Raw genomic sequence first — 27346 nt, 5'->3', positions numbered from 1 at the left:
AAGAGTTTTGCCTCTATCCCTCCAGCAGTACCATTCTTCTTCCAATAGGCTTTTTAATTAAGAAGCTGAGCAGTGTAGTTGAATCACCAGTGCAGGTTTGAAATACGCCCCCTTATTAACTTGAAAAATTTGCATCAGTTCAGCATGAGGGGAAGGAGCCCTTTGCCCCCTACAATGAAGTCACATTTTCTGAGCACCTCACATTCTCTGAATTAGGTACTTTTACAGATACTCCATTAATATCTTTTCATTCTCACAACAGCCCTTTAAAACATAAACTGTCATTTTCTTTCACCAGGTGAGGGAGTGGTAGCTCAACAGAGTGGCAGTAGCTAGTGAGTGACCCACGATCACAAGAGTTGGGATAGAGTCATCAACTGGACCAAGGTGGGGCCGATTACCAAGTGCAGGTTCCTTCTGCTACTCCAGTGCAGACTCAACCACAATCTAGGTGGTTAAAAAAATAATTAAAACCATAGAGCTAGGAAGGATTTTAGTGCTGATCTGGTCCAACCTTCCTGGTTTACAGATAGGGAAGCTGATGCAGAGGGACGGTGATCATCTGAGGCCACACAGCTAGTGAAGAGGCAGACTGTGATTCAGACCCAGTGACTTTCCCAGTAGAATATACTGCCAGTCCTGGAACTTACCTTGCTGACTTCAGACTTAGGGTACCGTGAATATTAATGCCATGGACAGGACATAGCCATAGGTCTGGCATGAAGTCTTTTGCTAAACAGCCTCCTATCTTACCACTGCCCTGCTTCTAAAATGCATCCAGGGATCTGCTGTTCCATAGCTGTAATTTGTTTTGTGATTCCTTGAGGAGCTGCCCGTCCTGAGTGCAAATCAGCAGCCTGGTCAGGTACAAGTAGAGCGCTGAGTTTCACACTAGGCTCTGCCTTCCATTTCCTTCCTACAGAGCTGGGTAACACTTCACTTTTAAGAGGCCGTTAATTAGCACTAGATTAAAAGTACAACTATTCAAGCTTTACTTGCCTCACCCATAGGAACACTCTGAGACTCAAGCCAAGTTTTTCCTGCCAACTGGAATAATGGAGTACCTCTCTGTGGACTATCTCAGGCTGGAGTGTACACTGGGACTGACCCTCCCAGTCAGTCAGACGGTGCCTATTCCTGGCCTTTGAGGAAATCCAGGGCAATGGAACCCAAGATTTCAAATACTTCAGACAGGAAAGGCTGTGAAACAACTTATGAAAAAGTAGAAATTCGTATCATATATCATTATTTTTTTCTTTTCTGAACACCTGGCAAAGGGCCTGGCCCATGGCAGGTACTCAATAAATATTGAATGAATCATTGCTCCAAAATCTTCAGTTCTATATAATTACTCATAATGATAAAGGACAGGAGGGACTTAACCAACTTATGTCAGTGGTCTGCCTTTAATTTTTTATATACCTTATAAAAGACCTTGTCTGAAAATACTTTTTAGCTAATGTAATGGTGTTGTGTTGGGAAGATTCAGGTTACTGGAGGGCCTACCATCGCCATTAAGTAATGTAAATAACAGCCAATTAAGTAACTGAGGGCTCAATACAGGCACCTTGCTATGTGCTCACAGGTAGAGATTAATGTTAACCATCAATAAAGCTCCAGTATATGGGCAAATGATTGCAACACAGTAATTTATACAATAATAGAAACATAAAACAGGTACAGTGATGGTAAAAAGGATCAGGTGGCCAGATTTATTTAGAGACTTGTGGCTAGGGGCAGGAATGCCTAGAAAGATTTGGGTTGGCAAACAGGAATCTGTAAAATAGGAAACAGGGAAGGTAATACTTGGAATGGTTGGACAACCTAACCCCACTCTTTTGAACAACTCAATCAAAGAAGGTAACAGCTATCACTTCCTGAGTATGCCAAGAACTGTAGCAGGTATTTTAATGTCTGTTATCTCACACCTCATGTCCAATTCTGGAGGCAGGGATCATTTTCATCATTTTCCAGAAGAGGAAGGGTTAAATGACTTTGACTTGCCCATGACCACAAGGCTAATAAGTTGGAACTGGAAGATAAGCAATGCTGAAGTTTAGTGGTTTTCAGAAAGTGTTCTGTGGATTCACGAGAATTTTGCAACCATACACAGGAGGTAAGGCGAGGGGATAAAGCCTGTTCACCAGGCCCACAGCCTGCTTCAGCCACAGCAGCTGCTCTTTGATCTACTGTACAGATAGATTTGCATGTAAGACTGTTTGAATAAGGGTATTGCTGCTCATAAAGATAAAACCACCACCACCAAAAAACACAAAAACACTGCTGTAAGTGAGCAAATGTGCTTCTTGGGGGCTATACTCTGCAATTTAGTCAACATGGTAAATAATTGAAAAATTGCCTGTACTAAGCACAGCCTAAAATATTTACATCAAAGAAACAAAAACATTCAGACCACACTTATCTTCATTTTGAGCCAGCATGAGGGCCAAGGCACAAGCACCATTCAGAGATGAGGTAGACCTAAATGCCGAATGCCAACGGTGACAGCACTTCCTTCCAAAAGCACAGGCAGCTAGAAGACGCCTGGCACTGTTTATGTCAAGCCAGCCCACAATATTATATCCATTTCTCTGCTGCAAACCTGGTGCCAGAGACCTCAGCCAGCATTACTGCCTCTGCAAGTCCCCCACTGACAGCAAAGATAGATCTCCTGCTGCCAAGTGCTACCACAGATAAAGTGGCTCTAATAACCAGTGGAGTCACTTGTGATGCACTTTTAATTGGATCAATTTTCTCTCAATTATATAATCTTTGAAAATCGGATGCAATTTCATAATCAGAACATGGGGCTTTCTCCAGGTGAAAAGCACAAGACAAACTAGTTCGACATCCTTTTAATTAGCTCCTTTCCTATCCCTTGGCAGCTATCACAACAGAAGCCAAAAAAGTAACACTACCAAAAAAAAAATTTTTTTTTTTGAGTAGCTTGGCTTAGCAGATTTTGCTTCTGTGAAAGCAAGGTAATAGTTCTTTGGCTTGTCATCAAATCAGCCCTGCACCCAACGAGCAAGATATGCTGCTTAGTAAACTGCAAAGCCTGAAGAACCGTGTCACAAATTCCCTCACCTGCTTCTGGTCCTTCTAAAAGCACAAGATTTCCTCCTTTTCTGAACTTTAATTATAAGAATAAAAGAGAGGGTGGTGGCTCGGTTTAAAACAGGGTGTTGGTGACTATAGACCTTAAGGGCTGCTTCTGTACACATGTATGTGGGAACAAGATACGGATTATCTTTACATAAGGGTGCTTTTTGCTGAATTTTGACCTAGGTAGATTCTGACTGCTCTCAAAGAATGCAGCATCAGATATCAAAGCAAAGCAGCAAGGTACAACTTACCCTGTCTTCCCCTCCCGAATGCTGTATTTAATCAAAAGACATGAACACCAGTAATGAAGAAACAATTATCAATTGTTTAATGCTTGATAGAGGAATGGAAATAAATCCTCAAACCAAATATTATGCATACCTTGAGGAACATACAGAATAAGGACCCAACAGTTTTGTTTTAGTAATGAAAATGAGATGTGTCCACCTCTCTGCTCTGCTGGCCCTGGCCTGAGCTGTGCAGTTCCTCAGACCACTCCTAGCACAGGTCAGGGGAGAGAGGTAATATGAAAAATGATGAGCTCTAGAGACTACCCAAGGGTGTTTGCTGACTATATTAGCATATATTTTTGTTTATTTCCATCTTCCTATGCTTTGGCATAATTTCAATTCATACGCTCCTTTAAAAGGTGAACAATTTCCAGGCTAAAAATCTTCCAGCCACCAAGGGTCAACCCATTCTCTGTCACATCTGCAATTAGAGACCAATCCAAGATGGCACAAACCCACAGAGCCAAGAGGTACTGCTTCCCAAAGGGACTATGCATCTCCCTTGGTGGCAATGAAATGGTCTTTCACACTGGTAAAGGTGGTCAGACCTGAGACCTCATGCCACAGGGAGATAGTGTCTGAACTGCCACTGAAAGGTGAAGCAGATCCCACTGAAGCATGCACACTAAATGCAGCAAAGTTCAAGAGGAAGTGAGACAGATGGGGCACATTATAATGGGAAGGAAATAATGGACCAGGGTGATCAAAGTCAAAAGAGTTAAATCAACAAGGATTCAACACAAGGGCACATTTCAAATCCAGGGGCAAAAAGGCTCTCTACTGAAGCCTTGGAAGTGCCTAAGTTCTAAGTAAACTTCAGCTAACCTCATATCATGTGTCCTATTTGGGGCAATGCATCTGTTAAAGCTCTAAACTTAGGGAGGTAAATAATGCAAATAAAAAAAACCACTGAAAGATAGAGCTTCTAAACTTCTAGGACTAGCCAGCTGGAATCAGGACACGGGCCAAATCTACTCTATAGAACCACCAGCAACCAAGAAATAAGGGAAGTTGGCTGGGGAGCAGAAGAAACTGGTATTTCTCAGCCCCTAAGGGGTAGAGTATCTTCTCAGATGGTAGCTGTAAATCTTAATGCAGTGATCCCAACAGTCCAAGACCAGCAGCTGCCCCTTAGGAGTGAGTGCGATGCCCACTGGACAGGTGAGCCCCTCTCGAATAAGGACACTAAAGCCCCCACCCTTAGGGAAGTGAAGAATTTCCTTGCGACTGCTGTCAGCCACGATGAGATCACCACGAGCATCCACACACATGCCAGCAATGCAGCGGAAATCCTCGTTCTCTGAGAAGAAGTGGCTAATCTGGCGACCCAGCTGCCCATCAGGGCCCACGGAGCCAATGGAGAAGCCACCCTCCAAGTGGTGCTCATTCTGCCGATTCTCCAGATTGAGGCCCAAGCCCTGGGTGAAGTAGACGGTGCCCTCAGCATCACAGGTGACGAACTTGGGCCGCACAGCACTGCAGAGGCAGCTGTATTTGACCACCCCTGCTCCTCGGTCAACAGTGAAGCACCAGAGCTTCCCACCTTCCACATCAGTTACCACGAACTGGCCAGATGGGAGAGCTGTGATGCCCCAGGGTTTGCTCAGCTGGCTCCTGTGACAGGCCACGCAGTGGCCATCCAAGGTGTACACCTTGAGGGAGTTGTCATAGCTGTCAGTCACACCAATCAGCCCGTGGCAATTCATAGCCACTGAGAGCGGAGTGAGATTGGGCAGATCAGCCCCCAGGAAGCTCAGCACAAAGCTGTCAATGCCGCTGGGGCTGCGGCGGATCTCCTTCAAAAAACCTTTGCGGGTGAAGACTTGTATACGGTAGTTGCCACGGTCAGCAACCAGCACCTCGCCTTGACTGGTCACGTAGAGGCTGACCGGAAGGTTAAACATGCCTGGCGTGCTGCCTTTGGCCCCCATCTTCTTGAGAAAGAGGCACTGCTGGATACTGGCAGCTGTCTCAGAACCCCGCTGCTTAGCAGGCGAGGCCCTCGGGCTGGCAGCCACCTCCTCGGGGCTCATGTCCATCTCTCTAAATGTGACAGAGGTAGAGGCAGCAGTGGCTGCAGCCTCCACGGCCCAGGAGTCTTCCATGTTGACTGTCCGGGGCTTCTTAACGGCCTGCCCGATTTGGAGGGGGCCGACATGGCCGACCTTCAGGAGCTCCACGTCCTGCAGGGTCAGCTCCCGGGGCAGGCTGGCTGTGAGCTCTGGCTCCTCCTCGTCGGCCGTCTCTTCCAGTAGCGCCACATCCGCCTGCTTGATCTTGGCCAGGAAGTAGTCGCAGCGAGACACAGCCTGCACCTCGGCGATGTTAAGCAGGTAACTCTGCTCCTCCACCACCTGACTATTGGACTTCTCCACCTCAGCCAAAGAGCCGGTGAAGAACTTCCGAGAGCGAGCCAGCTCTTCCTGCACCCTGTGCTCCTCATGCCCGTACTCCTGGAGCACTGCTTTGTACCGTGCCTGGAGGTCCTTGGAGACGCCTTCCAAGGCTACCTTCCGCCGCTGCAGCTCCCCCATGAGCTCCCGCAGGCGGGCCAGCTTCTCGCCGAAGTCCCGACGCCGCTCCTCAGCTGCCTCCTTGACGGGGAGCGTACAGTGGCCGGGAGGCTGGTGGTCCGCCTCCCGGCAAGGCTCACACAACACGACGCCACAGCTCCGGCAGAACTGCCGGGGCAGCCGCCGCCCGCAGGACCGGCACATGAGCAGCCCCACAGCCTCGCTGAGCCCGGCCGTGTCGATGATCTTCAGCACTGTCAGGTTGTCTGTCAGCTGGGTCAGGCTGGTTATGCGGGTAATCTTGCTGCAAAAGGGACAGCGGACACCATTGATGCTACTGGCCAGCAGCTTCTCCAGGCACTGGCGGCAGATGGTGTGGCCACAGTGCAGAAGCTTGGGCCGCAGCTGCTCCTCCGTGAAGGACTCCATGCAGATGGGGCATTCCAGCACCTCCCGGAGGGCGTCCAGGTTCAGGTGCGAGGCTGCTGCCGCAGCCATTGCTCTTCCTGCGAAGGGGCCCGCTAGCACAGCCTGGAACAGGGCAGCTCAGTATTCATGCTCCAGGGGGTCAAGTCCTGCTAAAGACAAAAAGAAGCCATTATTCCACTGACTCTATGAGTTAATTTAGAGAAACATTTAGAGAACAGCTACTCATTCCATCACTGACTTGTTTAACAAGTATTTATTGACGTCTACTCTACTAGGCGATGGTGAAACACAGGAAAAAAAAACAAAGTATTGCTTAAGTGGGTGAGAATTCATGTTCTGGAGTCTCTTACTCTTAGTTGTGTGACCTTAAGGAAGTAACTTAAACTTCCCAAAACTCAGTTTCCCTATCACTCATCTATAAAGTTGAAATAATAATGATGTCTACTTTATATGTTCTTTGGAAGGGTTAAATAATATGATGCACTTAGTATAGCACCTCACCAGCAGTATGCCTGATAAATATTAGTGATTATTTTTACATTTTTTTGAAGTTTACAACTCATAATTTACATTAGGAGAAAAATAAAGTACAGGAAAGGATTATACACAAGGTTCTGCAGGAGCCCAGTGGATGGAGTAACAGATTCTGCCTAGAGGAACTGGGGAGGGCTTCCCAGAAGCAATTACACTCCAGAGATCTGTTGAAAGAACAAGGCAGTGAGAGATAAAGGCATTTTAAGCAAAGATCACTGGGTGAGCAAAAGCATGAAGACTTTTTTTAAAATTGTGTTATATAGAGTCTATCATGTCATGTTTAGGGGTCCTAGGAATCATACAGAGAAATAGAAAATTAAAGTTGTTTAGCTTTAGGTGATCAGCAAAACATTAGGTCAGAAAATTACATGAATTTTTCATTCATCTGTTCTGTTTACTTACCTACCATCTAGGACTAGGCATCATGTATTGTACTAGATAGATACTAAGGTTTTCAGAACACAAATCTTGCCCTTCAAATGCTCAGACTTCAGGAAAGGAGACAAGACATGTGGGTAAGCAATAATCAAGGCATAAAATAGAATCACAAATGAGATATAAGCTAAGTTCGATGGAGGGTCAAAGGCATTCACTCTAACTTGAAGGGAAACAGTTTTCTGAGGGGAGATAGCATTTGATAGGGTCCTGGAAGGACGCACACATGTGTGCAGATAGGGGAGAGGGGGCACTAGGCAAAGGGCATGGTCTTAACGAAGGCTAGAAAGCAAGGGAAAGGACAAGAGCTTCAGTGTATTAGAAACAGCCTCTCTGGGTTTGTTTCCTCTTCTGTAAAAAGAGAATACTGCCATTACAGGTCAATTGCAAGGATTAAATGGGATCCTATATGTAGTGTATAAAATGCTAAAATTTGGCTCAATACCAAAAGTCTTAAATAAAATTTAGTTCTTTTCTCTCATCCTTGGGTTAAAATTGTGGGAGAACATGGGAATTAGAGTAACTGATCTGGAAAGGTAAATTGGGGAGTGATTGTAAGAAGGCTTCAGAGCCAAAATGAGACCTTTGAACTTCATTCTGATGGGCACAGAGAAGCAACGCAGGGTTTGGAGCAGAGAACTGATATGATCAAAGCTTGAATGGAGTGGGGGAAAAGAAAGAGAAACTAGTTTGGAAGATATGCAAAACTGCCTAGTGGAGGTTATGGGGAACCTGAACTAGGAGCAGGCGATGGAAATGGAAAGAAGATGCACCTGAGCAATATGCCATTAGTACGATCCCTGAGAGTTGTTAGCTGAGTGGATTAGGTGGGGAAGTGGTAGAGCTAAGACAGTCAAAGATTCAAGCCCTGATGACTGACGATCTAAAAAATAGTAGTGTCTTATCAGGGCAGTTTATTTTTGGCTGGAAACACCCTTTCCTACAAGCAGTACATACCATGAATACTCCCACCCTCCTCAATCCACATATGCTCATGAAGTAGAACCACAGAGATCTCAGTGCTCTGCAGCTGTCTGTCAATGTCAATGTATACCAAATCAGAACGAATAAATCTAGCAAGGTGAGGCACATGGATACATTCAGCCCTTCTTAAACGCAAATCCTACTGCTGCACCTGTGCAGTCTTGTGATCTGCAGATGGTCAGCCATCAAGGAGGAGGAGGGCAAATTGTCTTGGTTCTAAGGACAATGCAGCAAGCTAAGGAAAGCTTTGCAAATGTCATCAACTCTTTCTCCACCCATATACAAGAAGGGGGGTCAGTGCAGACACACATATTACAAATTTCCCCCAGATTTAGCTTTGCATCACAGTCTGACAAATATTCAGTAACAGACATGCACAATTTATCAAAGTCTATCCAACCTCCCTGAAATCCCACTTCCCTTCCTGGAAAGGAAAGAGTATACATCTAGTGCCTATTATACGCTAGATACCATGCTAGATGCTTCATACACTTTATCCTCTTCAGCCTTCATAATGACCCTATGATGTAGGTACTATTGTTATTACACCATTTTACAGATGAGGAAGGTAAGGCTCAGAAAAACTGACTCGAAGTCACACAGCTCAGACACAATGGGACTGTGCAGTAAAGTTATCTTTAACTTTGTTTAACCCAACATTACTTCAAGCTTTTTTTTTTAACCATCATATAACATTTATTAATAGTTTTCTCTAGACCATACTCTGGGAAATGCTGCCTTATAGCATAGAATTTTCTCCATAGTTAAGGAAGAATAATAATAATGAGATTTAGCTGCTATAGAGTGGGTTAGATTGATCTACTAGCTGAGTGACCCACTCCCACATACCAGCCTTACAATCTATTATGACTCAAATCTATGCCTCAACAAAATAACACATTACCACATATCATGAACTCAAAAGGTCTCATGTGAATATCCAAAGCTATGAATGCTGAATTCTTAAATGTCATGAGTCTGGGTGCAATCGTATAGAAATAGTGATGGAAACCTTAACTCTGGATCCATGCAAACCTCCTCAGTTCTAAACCAATAGCTTCAGTCCTCTCTTCCATCATCTGGGACAACAGACTGAGGGCAACATTTGATATTTGGATCCAGAGCATGTTACCTTACAATGCACAGGGACATCTGTTCTCAGAACTGGCACTGCAGCTCATCTAATTAAACAAGCCTGCCAACTTGTAAAAATACCAGCAAATGCTTTCTCCAGTTTTCTGGAATATCATACCACCCCTCCTTCAATAAAAAAAGCTTCCTGCCTCCCTGTTTAAGCCACCCACTTCTAAGCCCACGTCCATCCCCCAAACCGTCTCAGCTGTCTGCAGCTTCACTAGGCTCTGAGGCAGAAGACAATGTGAAGGACTCCTTTCCTAAAGCTGCCACGCTTTGCCAGGGAGACACGAGTTCCCATCCCTAAAGCATGAGGCATGGAGGTAGCCTCGGATCTGGAAAACGCCTGAACCACGTCTCCTGTTTGTACGACACGGGAACACCGCTTTCAGCAGGATCCTAGTCTGATACTCAGCTATGTGACAGACAGATACAGCCCCTCTGCTCCAGAAGGATACACCTGGTCATTAGTGTTAATACCGAGAAGGATTCAGATGGAAAGTCAATTTGAACTCAGTTTCCCTGAAAAGACAGATGAGTGTGTGGAAGTGTCTTACCATTCCAAGTCTTTACGTTAGCTGCCCATTTTCTGCCAAGTATAAAATATAAACTAAATCAAAATGAACCCCCAACATGTTATTTACATCTTCGGCTGCCTTCTGGATACTTGGACGTATTTCCTATTGTGCCCTTTGTACTGTCAACTCTTGACCCCTCACTTCATCTCACCTCAGCCTACCCCACCACCAATTCCTTTGATCTCATGATAGCGCACACCCCACGCTGATACTAGCCCAGCTCTGATTCAGCTCCAAATGAGAATCTACCCGTTAAGCTGCATTCGCTCCAGCTGCCCTAAGACTCAAGAAAATTCTATGGTCATACCGTAGCCTGATCTAGGTGCCTCTGGCACCACCAGGCTTTCTCCAATCCATGATATAAATAAATGAGGGTAGCAGAACAAAAACAAACAACAACAACCACAACAAACACGTACAAAAACCCAGTGAACCTTGAAGTCAGAAAGAACTGAGATCAAATCCGCATGTCATTTCCAAGTTGTGAGACAGTGGGCAAGTTATTCAGCCTCACTAAACCTGCTTCCTTTCTTATAAAAAAAGGTTACTGTGATAACTATAGATAATGATAAAGTGCTTAGCCTGAAAAGTGGTCAGTATGCAATAAAAAACTGCTATTTGTCATAATTTTAGTGACAGGAAGAGTATTAACAATGTAACAACTAGTACTCATATAGCAAAGCATTCAGTTTACAAACTACATTTTGAGAGGATGAAGAATCCTTCCTTTCACAGCCTATAAAGGCACCTAAAGATTAATAAAGAAGACTTGTCAGCGTTGAAGGAATCTGATTGAGGACACCAGATACCCATGTTAGAAACTGATGGGCAAATGCATTTACAACTTCTCTTGCCCGGAAAATACCAAGCGAGGCATACAGTTAACTCTGCAATAAATAACAGTTTTCCACAGCAATAGCAGGTGCAGCAGCAGTGGTGGCCACCACCCAGCCAGTGAGAAAGAATGAACAGGCACTTTTCAAAGATATCAGGTAATAATGTTTCTAAAATTAAAATTCTGAGCCTTCTCTGGGGATTGTTTTACCTGATCTCAGAATCAAAGGATTAGAGATGACCTAAGGTTTCAAATCTCTATAAAATGCATGAATCCACACCATGGATAGTTAGTTGTCTAGATGTCTCTATTCCCTATGACCAAAACTGGAGGGCTTTAAGCAATTAATTAAGCAGATCTTTACTGAGTACCTACTATGAGTCCAGCCCTGTGAAAACACTGGAGATATAATTTTGAGCAGTAACAGACAAGAACAGAGCTCCTCAGGTAAAAACTAGAACACATGTAAAAGAGAACCTACATTTCCTTTCACAAGACATAAAAGTCCATCGTGCTGTTGATACAGTGTGCATGGACAGTGATGCACTTCCAGGGCGCCATAGACTTCTGACTACCAACCACTCTCCAGACATGAGTGTATGAGCTCTTAACTATTGGAAAAGCCTTTCTACTAAAACTAGTATAATATAACTATAACTAATATAACTATAAGAGTCAGACAGATCTGGGCTCAAATCCCTGTTGTGCCACTTGCTATGGAGCCTTGGGTAAATCATTTAACCTATTTGTTTTCTCATCTGTAAAATGTAGAATAGCACCTAGATTGTTGGCAGGATCACTGGCAGGATTAACTGAGATAATGCACATAATAAGCACTCAATAAATGGTAGCTATTAGTGTTTGTAATAGATTGAGGCTGATGAGGGCAAGTACTTGTCCAAGATCACCTAGTAAATTAGCAGCAGAGGAAGGATTCTGGACTTCAAGCCTCTGATTACTGGGCTGATTCAATTCTCACTACATATTTTGCTTAGGGGTGTGTTTGTGGATATTCCAGCTCAGTCTCTGGCCTTCTGATGTAGCCCTTGTGATGTTTCTGAAATGGTCTCAGCAATGCTGTAGCTAGTCCTGGAGCTGACAGAGCAAATGCTGTTATTCTGTCCCAAGGGAAAGAAGCCCACAAGGGATCATTCAGAACAGGAGTTCCTTTCCAGAATATGGGCGTCTTCAGCCTCAGTCCCTGCTATGAAGTGTTTTTTCAAGCCAGTGGCCCCCTTACCTCACCCTCTAGTCTCTTGTCTCTCATCCTGCCTGCTAACTTCAAGCTCCTCCCCTTATCTACCCACTGGTCCTGGTCTAAGAGTAAATCAAGAACAAAGTCCAGGGCTACACCCTACTTAATTAGATAGATTTATTCCTTCTAGAGTTCAATTTGATATTCGGTGATACTCACTGGGCAATTCTTTTATTAGAGGGGAACGGGTTGAGATAAAGACTAAAAAGCCCCCAGCAAGGAAAAAAGCAAAAAAAGAGGGCCTATACAGGGTTACAGAGACTGGAATATGAACCTAGTGTTGCCATCTCTAGCTATAGAACCTTAGACAAGTTTCCTTATGTGTAAAACTGGATATAGAATAGGGCTGTTAGGAAAACTGAGTAAGAAAACTGATACGAAAATTAAAAATTACTAAGTTTTGAGCACATACTCTGCACTAGACACGAAGCACTCTGATTTACTTCACTGAGTTTTCACAGTAATCTATGATGTAGGTCTTGTTATTAACCCCATCTTTCAGATGAAGAGCCATACACAAGGAGGTTAAGTAATTCATTCAAGATCACACAGTCGGGAAGAGACAGAGCCAAGATCTGAATCCAGAATATCTGACTCTAGAGCAGAGTTCCCCAGCTTTGGCACTATTGATATTTTGGGCGATACTTCTTTGCTGTGGGGGCTGTCCACTGTAGGATGGCATCACTGTAGGATGTGTAACAGTGTCCCTGGTGTCCACCTACCAAAAGCCAGTAGTACCCCAAACCGCAAATGTGACAACCAAAAATGTCTCCAGACATTGCCAAATGTCCTCTGGGGGACAAAACCACTGCCAATTAGGAACCATTTCTTTAGAACTTGGCACGGGACTAAATGCTCAGTACATCAGAGTTCCCCTTTTCTTGTCTCTCTCCCAGCCCAACACCTCGTTCACAGAGCCACTGTAATGGACCTTATGTTGGATTAATTCAATGTGCTTACATAACTGATAAGGAAAATAAGGCCTGAGATCATGTTCCTCTCATCCCCTGCAGGTGTCACATACTATCTGTCACCACAGCTTGGAGGGACAGGCAAAGGGGAGCCTGGGCAGATGACCTTGAATAGGTTCCTGCTTTATGATTCCATTGATCACTCTCTTCTCCCCCACACCTACCACTTTCAGCTGGCCAGGGGTTCAGAGTGGAGTGAGTGGCAGTACCAGGGCTGTTCATGATCAGGGATCTCTGGTTAACAAGTGAGGGAGATTCTGCCCCTCACAGGGAAAGTTAGTCTCCTTCAGGACTCCTGATCTCCACCACTTTATTGCTGACTCTCTGAATTCTGCTAAACTTCATACACTCATACAGTTTCATACATTACTTCTAGGTCCTTGGGTCCCCAGAACTCCCTTTGCTTCCCGTGCAGAGACATCAGGAAAATTCCTTTAGCAGTCCAAGACACCAATCCAGGACTCTATTCAGAGTTTCTTAATTCTACAGCCCAATTAGTACATCTCCACCCACCATTCAACCCTTCCTGAATCCCATTCCCAACTCTCTTACAATACAAAATTACAGCCTTTTGGGATCTACATTGCAACCCTCGCCAATTCTTCACTCATGTGCCCTGAATCCCTCTGACATAGATCCTTTAATCTCTGTTTCCAAATCTCTGCAGCCTTCAGGACTGCATCACAGTTTAACACCCCAAACCCACACCTCACATCTGTGCCCTCCCTCAATCTGAGCTCCCCCCACCTCCTGCATTCCACCAGGAACCCTGCCGCCTTCACATCTTGCTCCTTCCTCTTTTACCCACCCATATCATGTGTTGCTTCATACCAGAGCTAGTGTTTCTTCTTTTTGCTAATGAGACACTGCTTCCCCCCAAAACTCAGATTCCCCAGATTCCACTCGGGAAAACGCTTCCTCCTAAGTAATTAGGATGGCCCCGACCCTGCTCTCTGATGTTAGCTCTTACCCCCTCCTCCCAAAGCCTAGATTCCCTCAAATCTCCTGAGATTCTGCACCCCAAATCGCATCAGGGCTCGCAAATCCCTTCCTATTTCCGAGATTCTGCACCCCTGATCCTCCAGGGCCTTCAGATGATCCCCTCCCATCTCCCAGATTCTGCATCCGTCTGTCCTCAGGGTCCCCACATTACCTCATACCTCCCGAGATGCTGCACCGCGAATCTTCTCACAGCCCCTCGCTCCCCTCCCCCGGTGCATCTCCTCCGAGCTCCTCAGTCCCCTCGAATCCCTCCCGAGTCTGCCCCTCACCGCCCCACCCCCACCCCGGTCCTGCCCCTCAGATCCGGTCCCCAGACCCTGACATTCTGGCGTGGATCGGCCGCCGCACGCCGGCACAGTCGCCCGCCCCGCGGCTCAGCCACCGCCCGCGACTCCGGCCGCGGCCCCTAGTCCCCCACCCTCCATCCCGCCCCCTACCTGACCGCCCGCGGCTCCGACGCGTCCACCGCTGCCAGCCCACCCGCCTGCCGCCCTCTGCGCACGCGCCAACGCGCTCCCCTTGGCTGGCGCCAATTCGCGGAACGGCCTGTCCATCACCTCGCCCCGCCCCCCCCGGGCATGCTGGGGCTTGTAGGCGGGTGGGGCAGCGTTCACGGCCCAGCGGCAGGGTGGTGGTGGGCCCTCCGCTGAGAGATAGTTGTCTTGGGGCCACGCAATTCAGTTTTCTGTCCCCATCGGACAGTTAAAAAAACTGGGGCGAAAAGGGCCTGCCCAAGTTCACTCAGCGAGTCGGGGAGCTAAACGAGAACTCACGTGCCTGACTCCAGTCTGTGTCAACCCCTCTGCTAAACGGCGGCTTCCAGGAGTGGTCCTCAGCCAAGCCTTGGCACCTTGCAGAAAGGCCTCTCTGAACCTCAGCTTTGCCATCTGAGAAATGGGCCAAGAGAAGACTACAGCTTCCACTCTGGGGCAAGCACAGAGCCTGGACACGCGTAGAAAGGTAGTGCTTCAGGGCCTCATCGTTCTCCCAGTGACACACTGCAGGCTAGAGATAAGTTTACCTGATGAACAAATAGTTCTTGTGAAATTTTCTTACACCTTACTCAAGCTAGGAGGCTGACAGCAGACGTAGAGATGGGAACACACTGCGCAGCCTCTATCCCTGCAAATTGAAGCTACCTAGGAACCCAAAACTAATCTAGTTTTAGGGGAGCAGGAAGGGATAGAGTCTTCGCAATCGAGAGATGGTCTAGCCTACTGGCTGGTGAGGACCTGTGGCCCCTGTGTAGTTTGGGGCCAACCACAGGCTCCTGCAGGTGACCATACAGTATAGCTTAGGAGCAGGAAGATATTTCAAGTAGGATGGGCTTGAATTTGAAATCCCACGTAGGCAATGTGACCCTTCACAAGGGTAAAACAGCAAACACAACAAAACTAACATTTGAGCACTTAGTGTCTGGCTGCAGCTAAACACTTGACGTGCATGGTTTACTTCATCTTCATAATGACCCTATGAGATAAGCAATTGGTGCCCAGGTGATTAAACAACAAGGCCACATATTCATAAGTATAAATCTCAGACTGGAACCTGATTTTATCTGAGAACCCAGCATCTTAACTGTGTTTCATCTCTCTACCCATTTCTTTATTTCTAAATGGAGGTGAGTTTTGCTGTAAGGATTAACTGAGATTATTGGTATATAGTTGTTTGCATTTAATTAAGGATATGCACACTGCGTGCTCAGCAAGTACCAGGAGTTGTAATTGGATGATTTCTCACACAGCACAAAGCACATAGTTGGGCTTTAATTGCCCACTTCCCTGCGATCGTCGCCAGTGTGCTGTGAACTCCCTGAAGGACAATGCCTGTTTGTCATCACATCTGTTAGCACAGTGCCCAGCACGTAGAAGTTGCTGAGTAAGTGAGTCAGACTCAGAAATGTGACCTTAGGCAAATCACATCCCTGTCTGACCTAGAGTTACTCTAGCTGCAAAATGATTCAGGGTGGTGTCAGTCGAGTAAAAGTGGACCATATTTTGAACACCAGCAATTTACCAGGCACTCCATAGTTGTTGTCCTATGTCACGATTAATCTCCACAACAATGATTCAAATAGACATCAGTAGTTTCATCTTACAAAAGAGGCAAGCAAGGCTCAGCCAGATTAAATGGCTTGCCTACAGTCACTTTTTGGGAAGTGGCAGGGTTACAGTTTAGCTAAGTTTTAAGTTTGGTTATTGCCAGCAAAAAGGAGGGATTGCTCTCTGCCCTGGTTTTCTGTGGTGTTGGAGACATAGTACAGCCTGTTTCACCACAATGACAAGGAGCCTCTCTGGACAGACACCTGGGGTTCTTGTACCAGGCAGTGTGTTGCAGGTAGGGGAGATGGGAGAGTTACTGTCGGTTTCTTCCCAGTCTTATAGCCCCTTCTTAGACTTGGTGGTGAGTTAGCACCCTGTTTGATGAAAATCACAGTTACAAGCCTAAAGTCTCAATTCAGGACTCATGTTTTTATATTGACCTTTCTCCTAGCACAGAGAGAAGCTAATGGTACTCCTCTGACAGTGTGGGGATGTAGTCCCATCATGCTTTCAAAAAACCACGCGCACACACACACATAACCCCTTTCTTTTCTCTCAAAAAAATCTGTTTGCCTTTAAAAAAAATGTTTAAATTACTTACCACTTAAATTAATTACCATGCTTCCCACAAAATCTCAGAGTAAAATAAACACTCTGGAAAAATGCACTTATTTTAATCCTGTGGCTTTGCATACCCTTGACACATTATTAGTTTTCCTTATACACAGAGACATTTTAAAAATACTCTTTGGGGAATACTTTAAATATTCTTTATTCAGCATTTTACCATACCTTTTTTTTTTTATTTAACATTTAAACCACCTGTATCAGTTTCATTGAGCTATCATAACAAAGTGTCATAGACTAGGTGGTTTAAAACAAGAGAAATTTATTCTCTTACAATTCTGGAGGCTAGAATTCTGAAATCAAGGTGGCAGTGGGGCGAGGCTCCCTAAAGTCTACAGGGAGAATCCTTCCCTCTTCCAGCATCTGGTGGCCCCAGGTGTTCCTTGTTTGTGGTAACAGCTCCAGTCTCGGCCCCTGTCTTCACATGGTCATTTTCTTCCTGTATGTCTCTTTGTTCACATGGCATTCTCCTCTGTGTGTGTCTGTGTCAACTGAAAAACTAAACAAAACAAAAATCACAACTTAAAAGCTGAGAATTATGTTTTATTTGGCGGACAAAACCGAGAGCTCAAACCCAGAAGACAGCCTCTCAGATAGCTCTGAGGAACTACTCCCAAAAGGTGAGGGAGGAGCCAGGGTATATAGGAGTCTCTCAGCAAGAAAACTGGTAGTTGGAACATCAAAAGATTATTGTTGATTAAAAAAAACCAGACATCTCAACTTAATGAACTTAGAGCTTTTTCTCTATATGGGAAGATGCAAGAGTCTGGACTCACTGAAATCATTCCTTTGACATGCGCCTTAACTATTGAGGGCCAGTATTCTGCTTTCTGCATCCTGGGTCCCCTCAGGGTGCATAGCTGGGGTGGCTGCAGTGTCTGATGGCTTGATAGTTGTAGCATCCTCTGTTTACTGATTTGGCAGGCAACATTTTTCATCCACATCTGTGTCTTCGTGTTACAAGGACACCAGCCCTATTAGATTATGACCTTTATCTTACCTGATTAAAACTCTAATATGACTTCATCTTGACTAATTAAATCTACAGTGACCCTGTTTCCAAATGGAGTCACATACTGACATACTGGGGGTTAAGATTTCAATATATCTTTTGGGGGACACAATTCAACTGATAACATCACCCTATCAGCTAAAGATTGCTTTCTCCGTTTACAGAGATCTCTAGTTTTCTCTCTTTCATTCTCTTTAAAATAGTGATAACATCAGCTAAAATGAGATATGGTAATGCTCATTGTATTGCATTTATTATTTTATAAATAAGTTTGCTTATTAAGTCCACCATTGTGTAGTGGAGGGCTTCAGAGTCAGACAAACCTGGGTTGAAACCCCAATTCCACCCACCTGGAAGGTTATTTTGCGGAATGGTTTAGAAGGTGGTTTGAAGTAATGCTTGGTAATTTGTTGCAACTGACAAGCTATGTAACTTTGAACAACTTAGCCTTTCTGTACTTCACCCCCCCCACTGCAAAATGGAAATAATAGTAGTTATCTACCTCACAGTAATATTGTAAATGTTAGATGATTTTAATAGATCTAAGATTTTTAGAACACTGCCTGAATAAGTGCTGTATGAACGTTAGCTATTCTTGTCATTGTTATTATTACTATTACTATGATTACTATTTTGACAAAATGTTCTCTTTTCCTTCCCATATTAGCAGCTGAATTCTGAAGAGAAAGAGAAATGTCTTGTTTATGGGATATTGAGTAGAAAATAGAAGGAGTTTAAAACTCTAATACAGCCTAACCAAATTTGTCTGAGTCTAGAGGTTTATAACTGCTAGAATTTTCATGACATAATGTAAAATTACATCTGTCTATCTGTATCACTTATCTATCGCTGAATAACAGATGACCCCCAAACTTTGTGGTTTAAAACAACACGCGTTTCTTATCTCACAGGTTCTGTGAGTTAGGAGTCTGAGCAGAGCTTCACTAGGGGATGGGCTTCAAGGTCTCTCGCGAGGCTGCAATCAAGTTATTGGCCAGGGCTGGGGTCTCACTTGAAAGGCTAGGGAAGGAGCAGTTTCCAAGACCACGTAGGTGGTGTTGGCAGGTTTCAGTTCTTTATGGGTTTGTCGGACTGAGAGCTTCCTCTCCTTGCTGGCTTCTGGCTGGAGACTGCCCTCAGCTCCTTGCCACGTGAGCCTCTCCAGGACAGCTTGTTTCATCAAAACCAGCAAGAGAGAGGACACATTCTTCTGTAACGTCATCATAGGAGTGGCATCCCCTCCATGTTGCTGTGTTCTGTTGGTTAAAACAAGTTGCTCAAGTGGAAGAGACTATCCAGGCAGTGCTTGTGAGGAGGTGAGATTATCACAGGCCGTTTTGGAGGCTCCATCCCTCCCACCCTCCTTCTCCTTCTCCCCTTTCCTCCCTCCCTTCATGCCTCCTTCCTTTTCTTCCTCCCTCAGTCTTTTATTCTACTTATGTACATATCTATCGTTCCATTTGTCTGTCATTAGTCTACATTCTGCTGAAACTCTGACTCTAATCTCCATACGCCATACCCAATCCCTGTGTGTTTTTCCATTTAACCTGCACCTGGTACCTAGAAAGTGCTCAGTAAATGTTTGAATTTGATTTAAATTTACAGCATAAAAGGAAATTTTAAGAGTCAACTTTATCCATCACCTTAATATAACCATTATGTTGGTTACATTTATGTAAATATAAATATTTACCAGGTTCCCTTTTAAACTGTTCATATATACTTACAACCATGCTGGGTGTCCAACATTTTCATCTTCTAATAAATGTTTTTATCTTTTATTTACTTAATATGGAAAAATGTTTGAAATCATTTTTTTCTGTCCTTTATTAGTTGTCAAACTGGCTGGATAAGAATTTGTCAAGTTGATAAGCTCATCTTCGAACATTTAACTATCACAAGTAAGGTTTGCAGGGAGCTTTTATGCTTTCTTTTGTTGGTTTTATTTCCTTGAGCTGATATGGAAATAGCTGGTTTAGGATTCTGAGTCTTTATTTTAATATCATACACATTTATGTGCATTGGCCAGACCCAATTTGTAATGGTTTGAACTAGTGTGGATAGCCAGCCAAAGTGTTCCTGAACCAAACTTGGGTCTGCTTGCTCACGTGCAGTGAAGCCAATCTACTGACAGCAAGTTGTGGTGAAGGAAAGTGCAGTGTTTATTGCAGGGTGCCAAGCCGAGAAATCAGGTAGCTAGTGCTCAAAAGGCCCGAATCCCAAGCTGGATTTCAGGGAAATGTTTGTAAAGACAGGGTTAAGGAGAGGGGTTGTGAAATGCGTGATTAGCTTGTGGACATTCTTCTAATTGGTGGGTGATAAGGCAATCAGGAGTCAACATCATCAACCTGCCTGGGGTCTCGTGCTTGTGGGCAGCATACAGTTAACTTGTTCCACCTGGTGTGGGTTTTAGTAAAACATCTCAAAGGATGTGACTCGGAATATCTGTTCCCCTGGAGGAGAAACTAAAGGTACTTAACCTTGTTTAATGGCTGAACAACCATTATTTTGCCTTGCTTGACTGTTTCCTTTCTTTCTGCATTTTCTGACTTCTGTGATTCAATTTTGAGAAGACCTAGGAGGCTAAAGTTTTTCTACAGACAAGAGGCAGGCAGAGGACTTGGGGGGGAGGGGGTCAGTTCTGAGAAGGCCCCATAGGTTATAAAGGTCAGAAGTAATCAAACACCTGAGTAGGTGTTTGATAAATGTTAGCACTGGAGGCTTGCTCGGAGAATGTTCCCTGTGTCACGTCATTAACCTCAACCCAATACTAAGTGAGGGCTGCTGGAAGCTTTCCCATACGCCTTATTTTTACTAAGCCCCACGTGTCAGCCCCAGTCCAGATATCCTGTCGTTTTGGCTCCAGGATTTCAGCCACCTTTCTCTTTATAGTGGCTACCATTACCCTGTCTACCAGTTGGTATCTTTTAAAGACTGGGTGGCAGCAGACTAAACAGTCTCCTTTCCCCCACCACCCTCCTACGCCCCACCACCTCCACCCACGTATTCTTTTTATGTCACTGCTATGCTAATTTTTTATTATTCTAATGTATTTTCTAAAAGTAGGAAAATTTCTTTACTATTTTTTTAAACATAATGCAACTGATAATACCTTTAGAGGAAGGCATCAAAACAGTGCATAATGTAGATGTGAAAAATCCCTCCTCCGAAATGAGGGGCAGTCCTCCCTGGCAGTAACTGCCTTTCTTGATTTTGTGTAATCCTTCTGGCAGCCCACTTTTTTCAGTGTTTCACTGAGAAAAGTACATAAACAAGGAAAGAAAATGGGATAGTGAATCCCGTTGTGCCCATCACCCAGCAAATATTGTTGTCAACACTTCACTGCGTTTGCTTCAGCTATCCCTCACCCTTGATACGTCTTTTGTTGCTGGAGTCTGTTAAAGCAAACCTCAGATATTCTGTCATTCCTCCTGTAAATACCACAGTATGTATCTTGAGCAGATGATTATTTTTTAACATAATCTCAACATCATTATCACATCGAGTACTTCATATTAAAATTTCCTTAATTACTTCCAAGTACCTTTTTATAGTAGGTATGTTTAAGGTTTAGAATGTCTACAGGTTGTACGAGGTCTCCTCTAATCTGTAATTGTTACATCTGTAATTTTTGCCCATGCCTTTATTGCTTGACAGCATTGACTCATTTGTTTTTTTTTTTTTTTTTTTTTAGAATTTTGCACTTTGCAGATTTAGCTGATTGCTTCCTCCTGGTGCTTTTTAAATTTTTCCTCTCTCCTAGGGATTCAGCACTTTTTTCTTTTTTTTTTTTTTTTCCTTTTTTTTTTTTTTTTTTTTTTGGTCTCATGGACTGCTGTAGAATGGTGAAGACTATAGACCTCCCTTCTCAGAATGTTTTAAAATGCATAAAATGAAATACATGAGGACCACAGAAGAAAGAAATTATATCAAGATATAATTATCAAAATACAAAAGAACCAAATGGTAAATGTAGCAATGTATGTGCTCCTTTCTTGGTGACAAGATTTAGTGGAGAGCCTAATAATTACCATGATTTCTAACAGGTGTTGAATGTAAATGTTTAGAAATATTTGTAACAACTGTAATGTGATGGAAATGTATGTGGCTTTGATTATGTCGAAGTCTTAGGAAGTGTTACTGTACTGTAGTTTGTTGCCTGCATTCATAATTTAAATTTAAAGTGCTCGATTGCATTTAGACGATCCTGAAAATAAAGGTGTATCTTTCCCCTATGCAAATTTACAGACACTTGAAATCTACCCATGGGCCTAAGAAGCACCAGCTGAAATATACAGGCCATGTACTTACTCTAGCATCATATCAAAAGCACTTACTGTCTGGTTTTCTGCTTTTAGTGAAGTTAAGGTTTACCAGTAGGTTCAGATGTTGTAACTGTGATCCATTCATTAGAATATTTCCCATCAGCCTTTCTCCTAATGGTTTTAGGATTCATTGATGATAGCTGTCTAGAGCTATTGTTTTATTAGAGATTGCAAAATGGTCATTTCCTAATTCTGTCATTCTTCCTGCTTGCAGTATTTCCATAAAGTAAATTGTGGTTACCCTGAAATCCAGTTCATATGATAAAATCTTCTCTGCTACTCTTGAGCTGGTCTCCTAACCATCCCCAGTGGTGGATATTGAGATTTCATTTTGTTTGTTTTTCGGTTTTGGCTTTGGCTTTGGTTTTGGTTTTGATTTGAGGAGCATAATAATCTCAGGAAATGTATTTATCTGATCTGTTTTAATCAATTGCAGTCATTGTTCACTTTGATGTTCAATTTGTTCAGTGTTACGCCAGTGGGCGCCTCTCTAAATTGGCTTCTCTGTCCTTTTGAAATGATCACATTGGTCTTTGGCAGCTATCTTATTTTTTGGCACAGCAAGATATCCCAGACTCAGCTTGTACCACACCTATCCCAGACTTGGAATAAGGAATTTTTCCAAGAATCTTTTGTTCCTTTTAGTGGGAAATGGTATTCAAAAACAAGATTCTGGGCGTTAGGGGAACTTGCTGCTATTAGGTTACCATTACTTCTAGGCCTTTTCAGTGGACAGAGCTATGAAATGTTTATTTTTTTTAAAAGAGAAGAAGCGTTAAGTATATGTGATTGCCAATGGAAATTTCAGGGTGCAGAATTTTTCTTAGCTTCTCTGACTTTATATCTGAATTGGCTCTTTCTTAGGTTGATAATCTTAGTTCCTAAGGATAGTAACATAATGGCTTGTTTGCTATAGCTCACAATATACACATAATAGTTTCAAAATAGCAATACTGATATTACAACTCACAGTAAGTCCCTAAAATCTAGTTTAAGATTTATTTGCAGAACATTTTTTCTTTGGACTATTTCTCACTAAGCATGTAAAATCAAAATATTGCATTTTGAAGCCTCTCAACATAATTATTTTCTCTGTGTAGTTATGTCAACACTTTAATATATAGCAGGATACATATATTTAAAATGTGCATATAATTTTTAGGTATTGTTTTTCTTTGTTTTTTGATTAAAAAAATTCTGTAAAAACTTGGTGTGCTTCCTAAGCTAAAGCTTATAAAGCAGGATTCACTAAAAAGCTCTGACTTCTCCTTTTTCCCTTTAACTTATATTCTCACTCCCCTAGTCAGTAACCAGTTGTATTAGTTTTGGTTAATTGTCTGTGTTTCTTAGTGAAAAATTATACCTATCTATGTTAGGTATAATATGCATATTATATCTATTTATATACATATAAATATAAATATAAAATACAAATGTATAAATATAATATAAACATAAAATTAATATAAATATAAAATATGATTTTATCTGTCTGTGTATCTGTATTCTCCTTCTTTCTTACACAAAAGAAAGCACTATAAAACCGTCCCATACTTTGTTTTGTCTATTTAATAAAACATTGTGGTTACTCCATAGCACGTGAAGATTGCCCCAGTACCTTTTTAAGAACATAGACTCTGCAGGGGTAGGTGTAGCTCAGATGGTAGAGTGCATGCTTAGCATGTAGGAGGCCCTGGGTTCAATCCCCAGTACCTCCTGTAAAAATAATTAACCTAATTACCCCCAATAAAATCATTAAGTAATACAATAATAAATTAATAAAATATTTTTTAAAAACCTATAGACTCCACTATGTCTATGGATGAACCATAGTTTTTCTTTTTTTTTAACCTATTCCCTATTGATTATCCATAGATTATTATTTAAAGATTATATTGCTTATCACTATGATGTAATAGGCAGAAGTAACAGAAATTGCACATTTGATTTCCAGAATTTATAACCTGAGTCTACAGCAGTTTAGCAAGTGGAGGCAGCTTAAGATCACAGGAACATGGTTGGAAGTAAGACACATTAAACTGGAAGGCTATTTGTCCCCAATTTCACCTTTATAAGCTTCCATTTCGTCAACTTTAAAGCGCAGAAATGAAACCAGCCTCTCACTGTTATGATTTATATGGAACAAAGGAGACAGTGTACACAGGGCATATTGCAGCACATCTGGCCTGGAGCATGTGTCTGTAAAATCTTGGCTGTTATTAATATTAATTTTACTGATGTCCTCAGTGATAAGACAGAGTCCCAAGTGGTCTCAGCCCTTTATTTTAATTTTATTTTAATTTTCATTGAATTTTTTTTTTTTGGATTGGTAGGCTCATGATTCCCTTTTCCTGCCCTGAGCAGCACACCCAGGGGAAGAAGGAAGCTAGCAGAAGTAACTCACCTTGAATGTGTTCTCCAAAAGCATCGCCTATCAGCATGTTTAAAGGTGACCTTTCAGTCTGAGTATTGTTAAGATTTCAGTGATCATGAAGACTTAGAAGTGTGCCAGCAAAACTGGAGCCCCTTTAGGACGTGGTCAAGAGTGGCAGTTTGTTTTCTGATGGCACCAAAGCCTCCTCCCAGCTGAGCCATCCCAGGTTCACACCCGCCCCAATGTTTCAACCTGGAAGCTTTCCACCGGCTCCAGGGTGGCCTGGTGTGTCTCCTTGGCCTGCTCGGCTGCCTCGAGGTCCTGTCCAAGCAGCCTGAGCTGGGAGTCTTCATCTCAAGCAGGCCATTAGCGTGATTCTTTGCGCACATTTCCTCCGGGCATTTCCTCCTTGATCCCTAGCCTAAGAAGCTACTGGAAGGAGGAGGAATTTTGTAATCCTTCCTCAAGGATTTTTTTTCTGTTTTATCCTTAATCAACCATCCTGATATCCATAATAACATTTTTTTAAAAAATTGAAGTATAGTCAATGACAGCAGAATTTTTATGAAAGAGGAGGACTGGGATCCCAAGGAGAAGGCAGGCTTTCTAGTAATGATGCTTCTATGCTCCATCGGCTAGAAAAGAGGCTTTGAAGTCAGAGCCTGAGTGCCTAACAGCCTTTGGCTGAGTCTGTCACCCCTCAGAACCTCTTGTTTCCTCGGTCGTAAAATATGGTTATAAAAATTGTAATATTCGTACTCTAAAGCACTGTTGTGAGGATTCAATGAAATTTACAATGTCTTGTGTTTGGCTAAGAATAGAAGCTCAGGAAATGTGAATTTCCTTTCTGCCCTCTCCTTTTTTCTTAAACTTATCCCACCACATGTTAAGAATACAGCCAGGTTGTTATAATAATACTAGTAGTAGAACTGAAACCTCTTGAGAGGCGTGGGCATCCATTATCTTAAATTACAATAATTTTTATTGTTGATGATATTAACCTTAGTGTATGCACGAAAAGGCAGAAGCTCCTAGAGAGGAAGTAGCTTGTCCATGGTCACATCCAGGGCCTTAGCTAGCTGTAAGCCCCCTTTCAAATGAATTGGGAAATGGTGCTCCCTTGCCTGGATTCAGTCCCATGGGCACAGGCATGGCCAGTGGAGCTGAGGCAGGATTCAGCCCCCACTCACCCCCTTGCCTTGTTGCTGTCATGCAGTACACAACTTGCATAACTGTACACAGAAGCCCTAGTCAAATGCAGTTTTGATCAAACAAATTCAAACCCAAGTCTGACATTCAGACCACATCCTTTCCATTGCTACCTGGGGGATCATCTCGTCCTGTTTCCTTCAAGATCCTATTCCACCGATTACCTCTTCTCTCTGCCTTGTCCCCATTCTCTCCTCTTTCCTTCCCTTCTATCTTTTCCTTCCTAAATCTCTACACTTAAGCACAGCTAGGGTTGAAATGAATCATTATTTGTAATTTCACTGCCCACCCCCCAATGCCTAGCTCCAAACCTGACACTGATAGACTTTCTAAGTAGACGCTCATTTAGAGCCCTTGTAGTCATTACACTGGGCTTCCTTGTATCATAGCTAAGCCTTTACTCTCCTCCTTGCTGTGCTCAATGCCTAGCAAGTTGCTTTGCCCACAGTGATCACTCTTTGGCATCAAAAACCTAACAGATTTTTCCCAGGAGCAATCATCTTAAGAAGGCACTAGAGGGCAGCAGAAGATCACACGTGGCCTTTCATCCAGCTTCCCGTTATTGGCCACAGCACACCTTGTCCCAAGAGGCAGGAGCAAATGATACCTTGGATGCTGACTGTTCCCTGAACACAAGAGAAAGATAAGTCAGGGCAGGTGGGGGCTGAGCATGCCCTTAGTCTGTGGGAAGACGCACTTTTGGGCTGCCCTGGGGTTCTTCACTCTACTCTTTACTTTAGGGCAAATAATACAGCAAAACCATGTGGGTATTTTTGTCCTTTTAAAAAATACCTTTTAAAATAATTCTAACTTGTAAATAAATAAACAAAAGACATCAGCCACTACTGGGCTACTGGGTACTGTCCAGGGGTACATCTCACTGCCCACATGGAATATGACCTTCCTCAGAGATTTACCTTTTTTCACTGGAAACAAGTATCCTCTTGTCAGTTATACTATGTCACTCTGAGCCTCAGTTCCCTCATCTGTAAAAGGGGGCAACAATTCTACTTTGTAGGATGATAGCAAGGACTATATGGGATCATAGATGCTGCATCTCTCATTTGATGCTCAGAGCAATTCGGTGAGGAATTAGTTTCCTCGTTTTTAAAAATGAGAAGACTAAGTTTAGAGAGGTGAGGCGATTTGCCCAGAGTTTAGAATCAGGTAGTCTGACTTAGTAGCTTTGGGCTTAAGTTCTCAATTCTACCCTTGCCTACTACGTTCCACTAGGTAGGAAACAGGTAGTTTAAGGAGATTCCTGGCAGTGTGGCTAAAGCACCAGCAGGTTGCAAAGGAAGCTTTGTGGACTCAGACATGCACAAGAATGAGTAATTCAGAGTTGAAGGCCAAGCACTGGCCTCTGAAGATGCTCTTGACACCCTAGAATTTGTAAATTATTTATTGGCTTCAGTTTCTCATTTATCCTTCAAATAATCCAAGACTTAGATACTGGCATTATTGACATTTTACAGATGAGAAAATGGAGCCTCAGGGAGGTTAAATGACTTCTCCAGGATCATCCAGCTGGGAATGGAAGAGCTGGAATTTAAACCCAAGCAAGTCACTGTGCTGTAGCTGCCCTTCTGTGATCACGCATATTACCTGTGCATTTAGGGAAGAAGTTGCAAATTAGGTTGGAGCAGGAAATAAGTTGTCCTAGGATTTGGCAGTTCTATAGACCTGTCTTCT

At 43.2% G+C, this 27346-nt stretch overlaps 2 protein-coding genes across 11 annotated transcripts in view; one reads left to right on the top strand and one right to left on the bottom strand.

Annotated features, from left to right (window-relative positions):
- The window catches only part of ASTN2 (astrotactin 2), an 849846-nt gene that overhangs the window by 599739 nt on the left and 222761 nt on the right, over nt 1–27346 (top strand). The window lies entirely within an intron of this gene.
- On the bottom strand, nt 3411–14562 carry TRIM32 (tripartite motif containing 32). 4 transcript variants are annotated; one of them, XM_031450315.2, is made up of 2 exons: nt 14503–14562; nt 3411–6486 (listed from the first exon to the last, which is right to left on the bottom strand). In XM_031450315.2, the coding sequence occupies exon 2, from the start codon at nt 6404–6406 to the stop codon at nt 4445–4447; it is 1962 nt and encodes a 653-aa protein (XP_031306175.1). In that variant the 5' UTR covers nt 6407–6486; nt 14503–14562; the 3' UTR covers nt 3411–4444. The 4 variants fall into 4 exon arrangements, with proteins under 4 accessions (XP_031306175.1, XP_031306176.1, XP_031306179.1 ...); XM_031450316.2 differs by having other exon boundaries at nt 3411–6483; XM_031450319.2 differs by lacking the exon at nt 14503–14562 and adding an exon at nt 14217–14331 and having other exon boundaries at nt 3411–6483.

Source organism: Camelus dromedarius, chromosome 10 (genome assembly GCF_036321535.1).
Source record: "Camelus dromedarius isolate mCamDro1 chromosome 10, mCamDro1.pat, whole genome shotgun sequence".
NCBI lineage: Eukaryota > Metazoa > Chordata > Mammalia > Artiodactyla > Camelidae > Camelus > Camelus dromedarius.
The sequence above is the reverse complement of the archived record's forward strand: the minus strand, read 5'-3'. Positions and strand labels throughout refer to the sequence as shown.

Bases quoted from the DNA above. Each gene is read 5' to 3' on its own strand.
- TRIM32 (XM_031450315.2), bottom strand. From the start codon at position 6,406: ATGGCTGCGGCAGCAGCCTCGCACCTGAACCTGGACGCCCTCCGGGAG.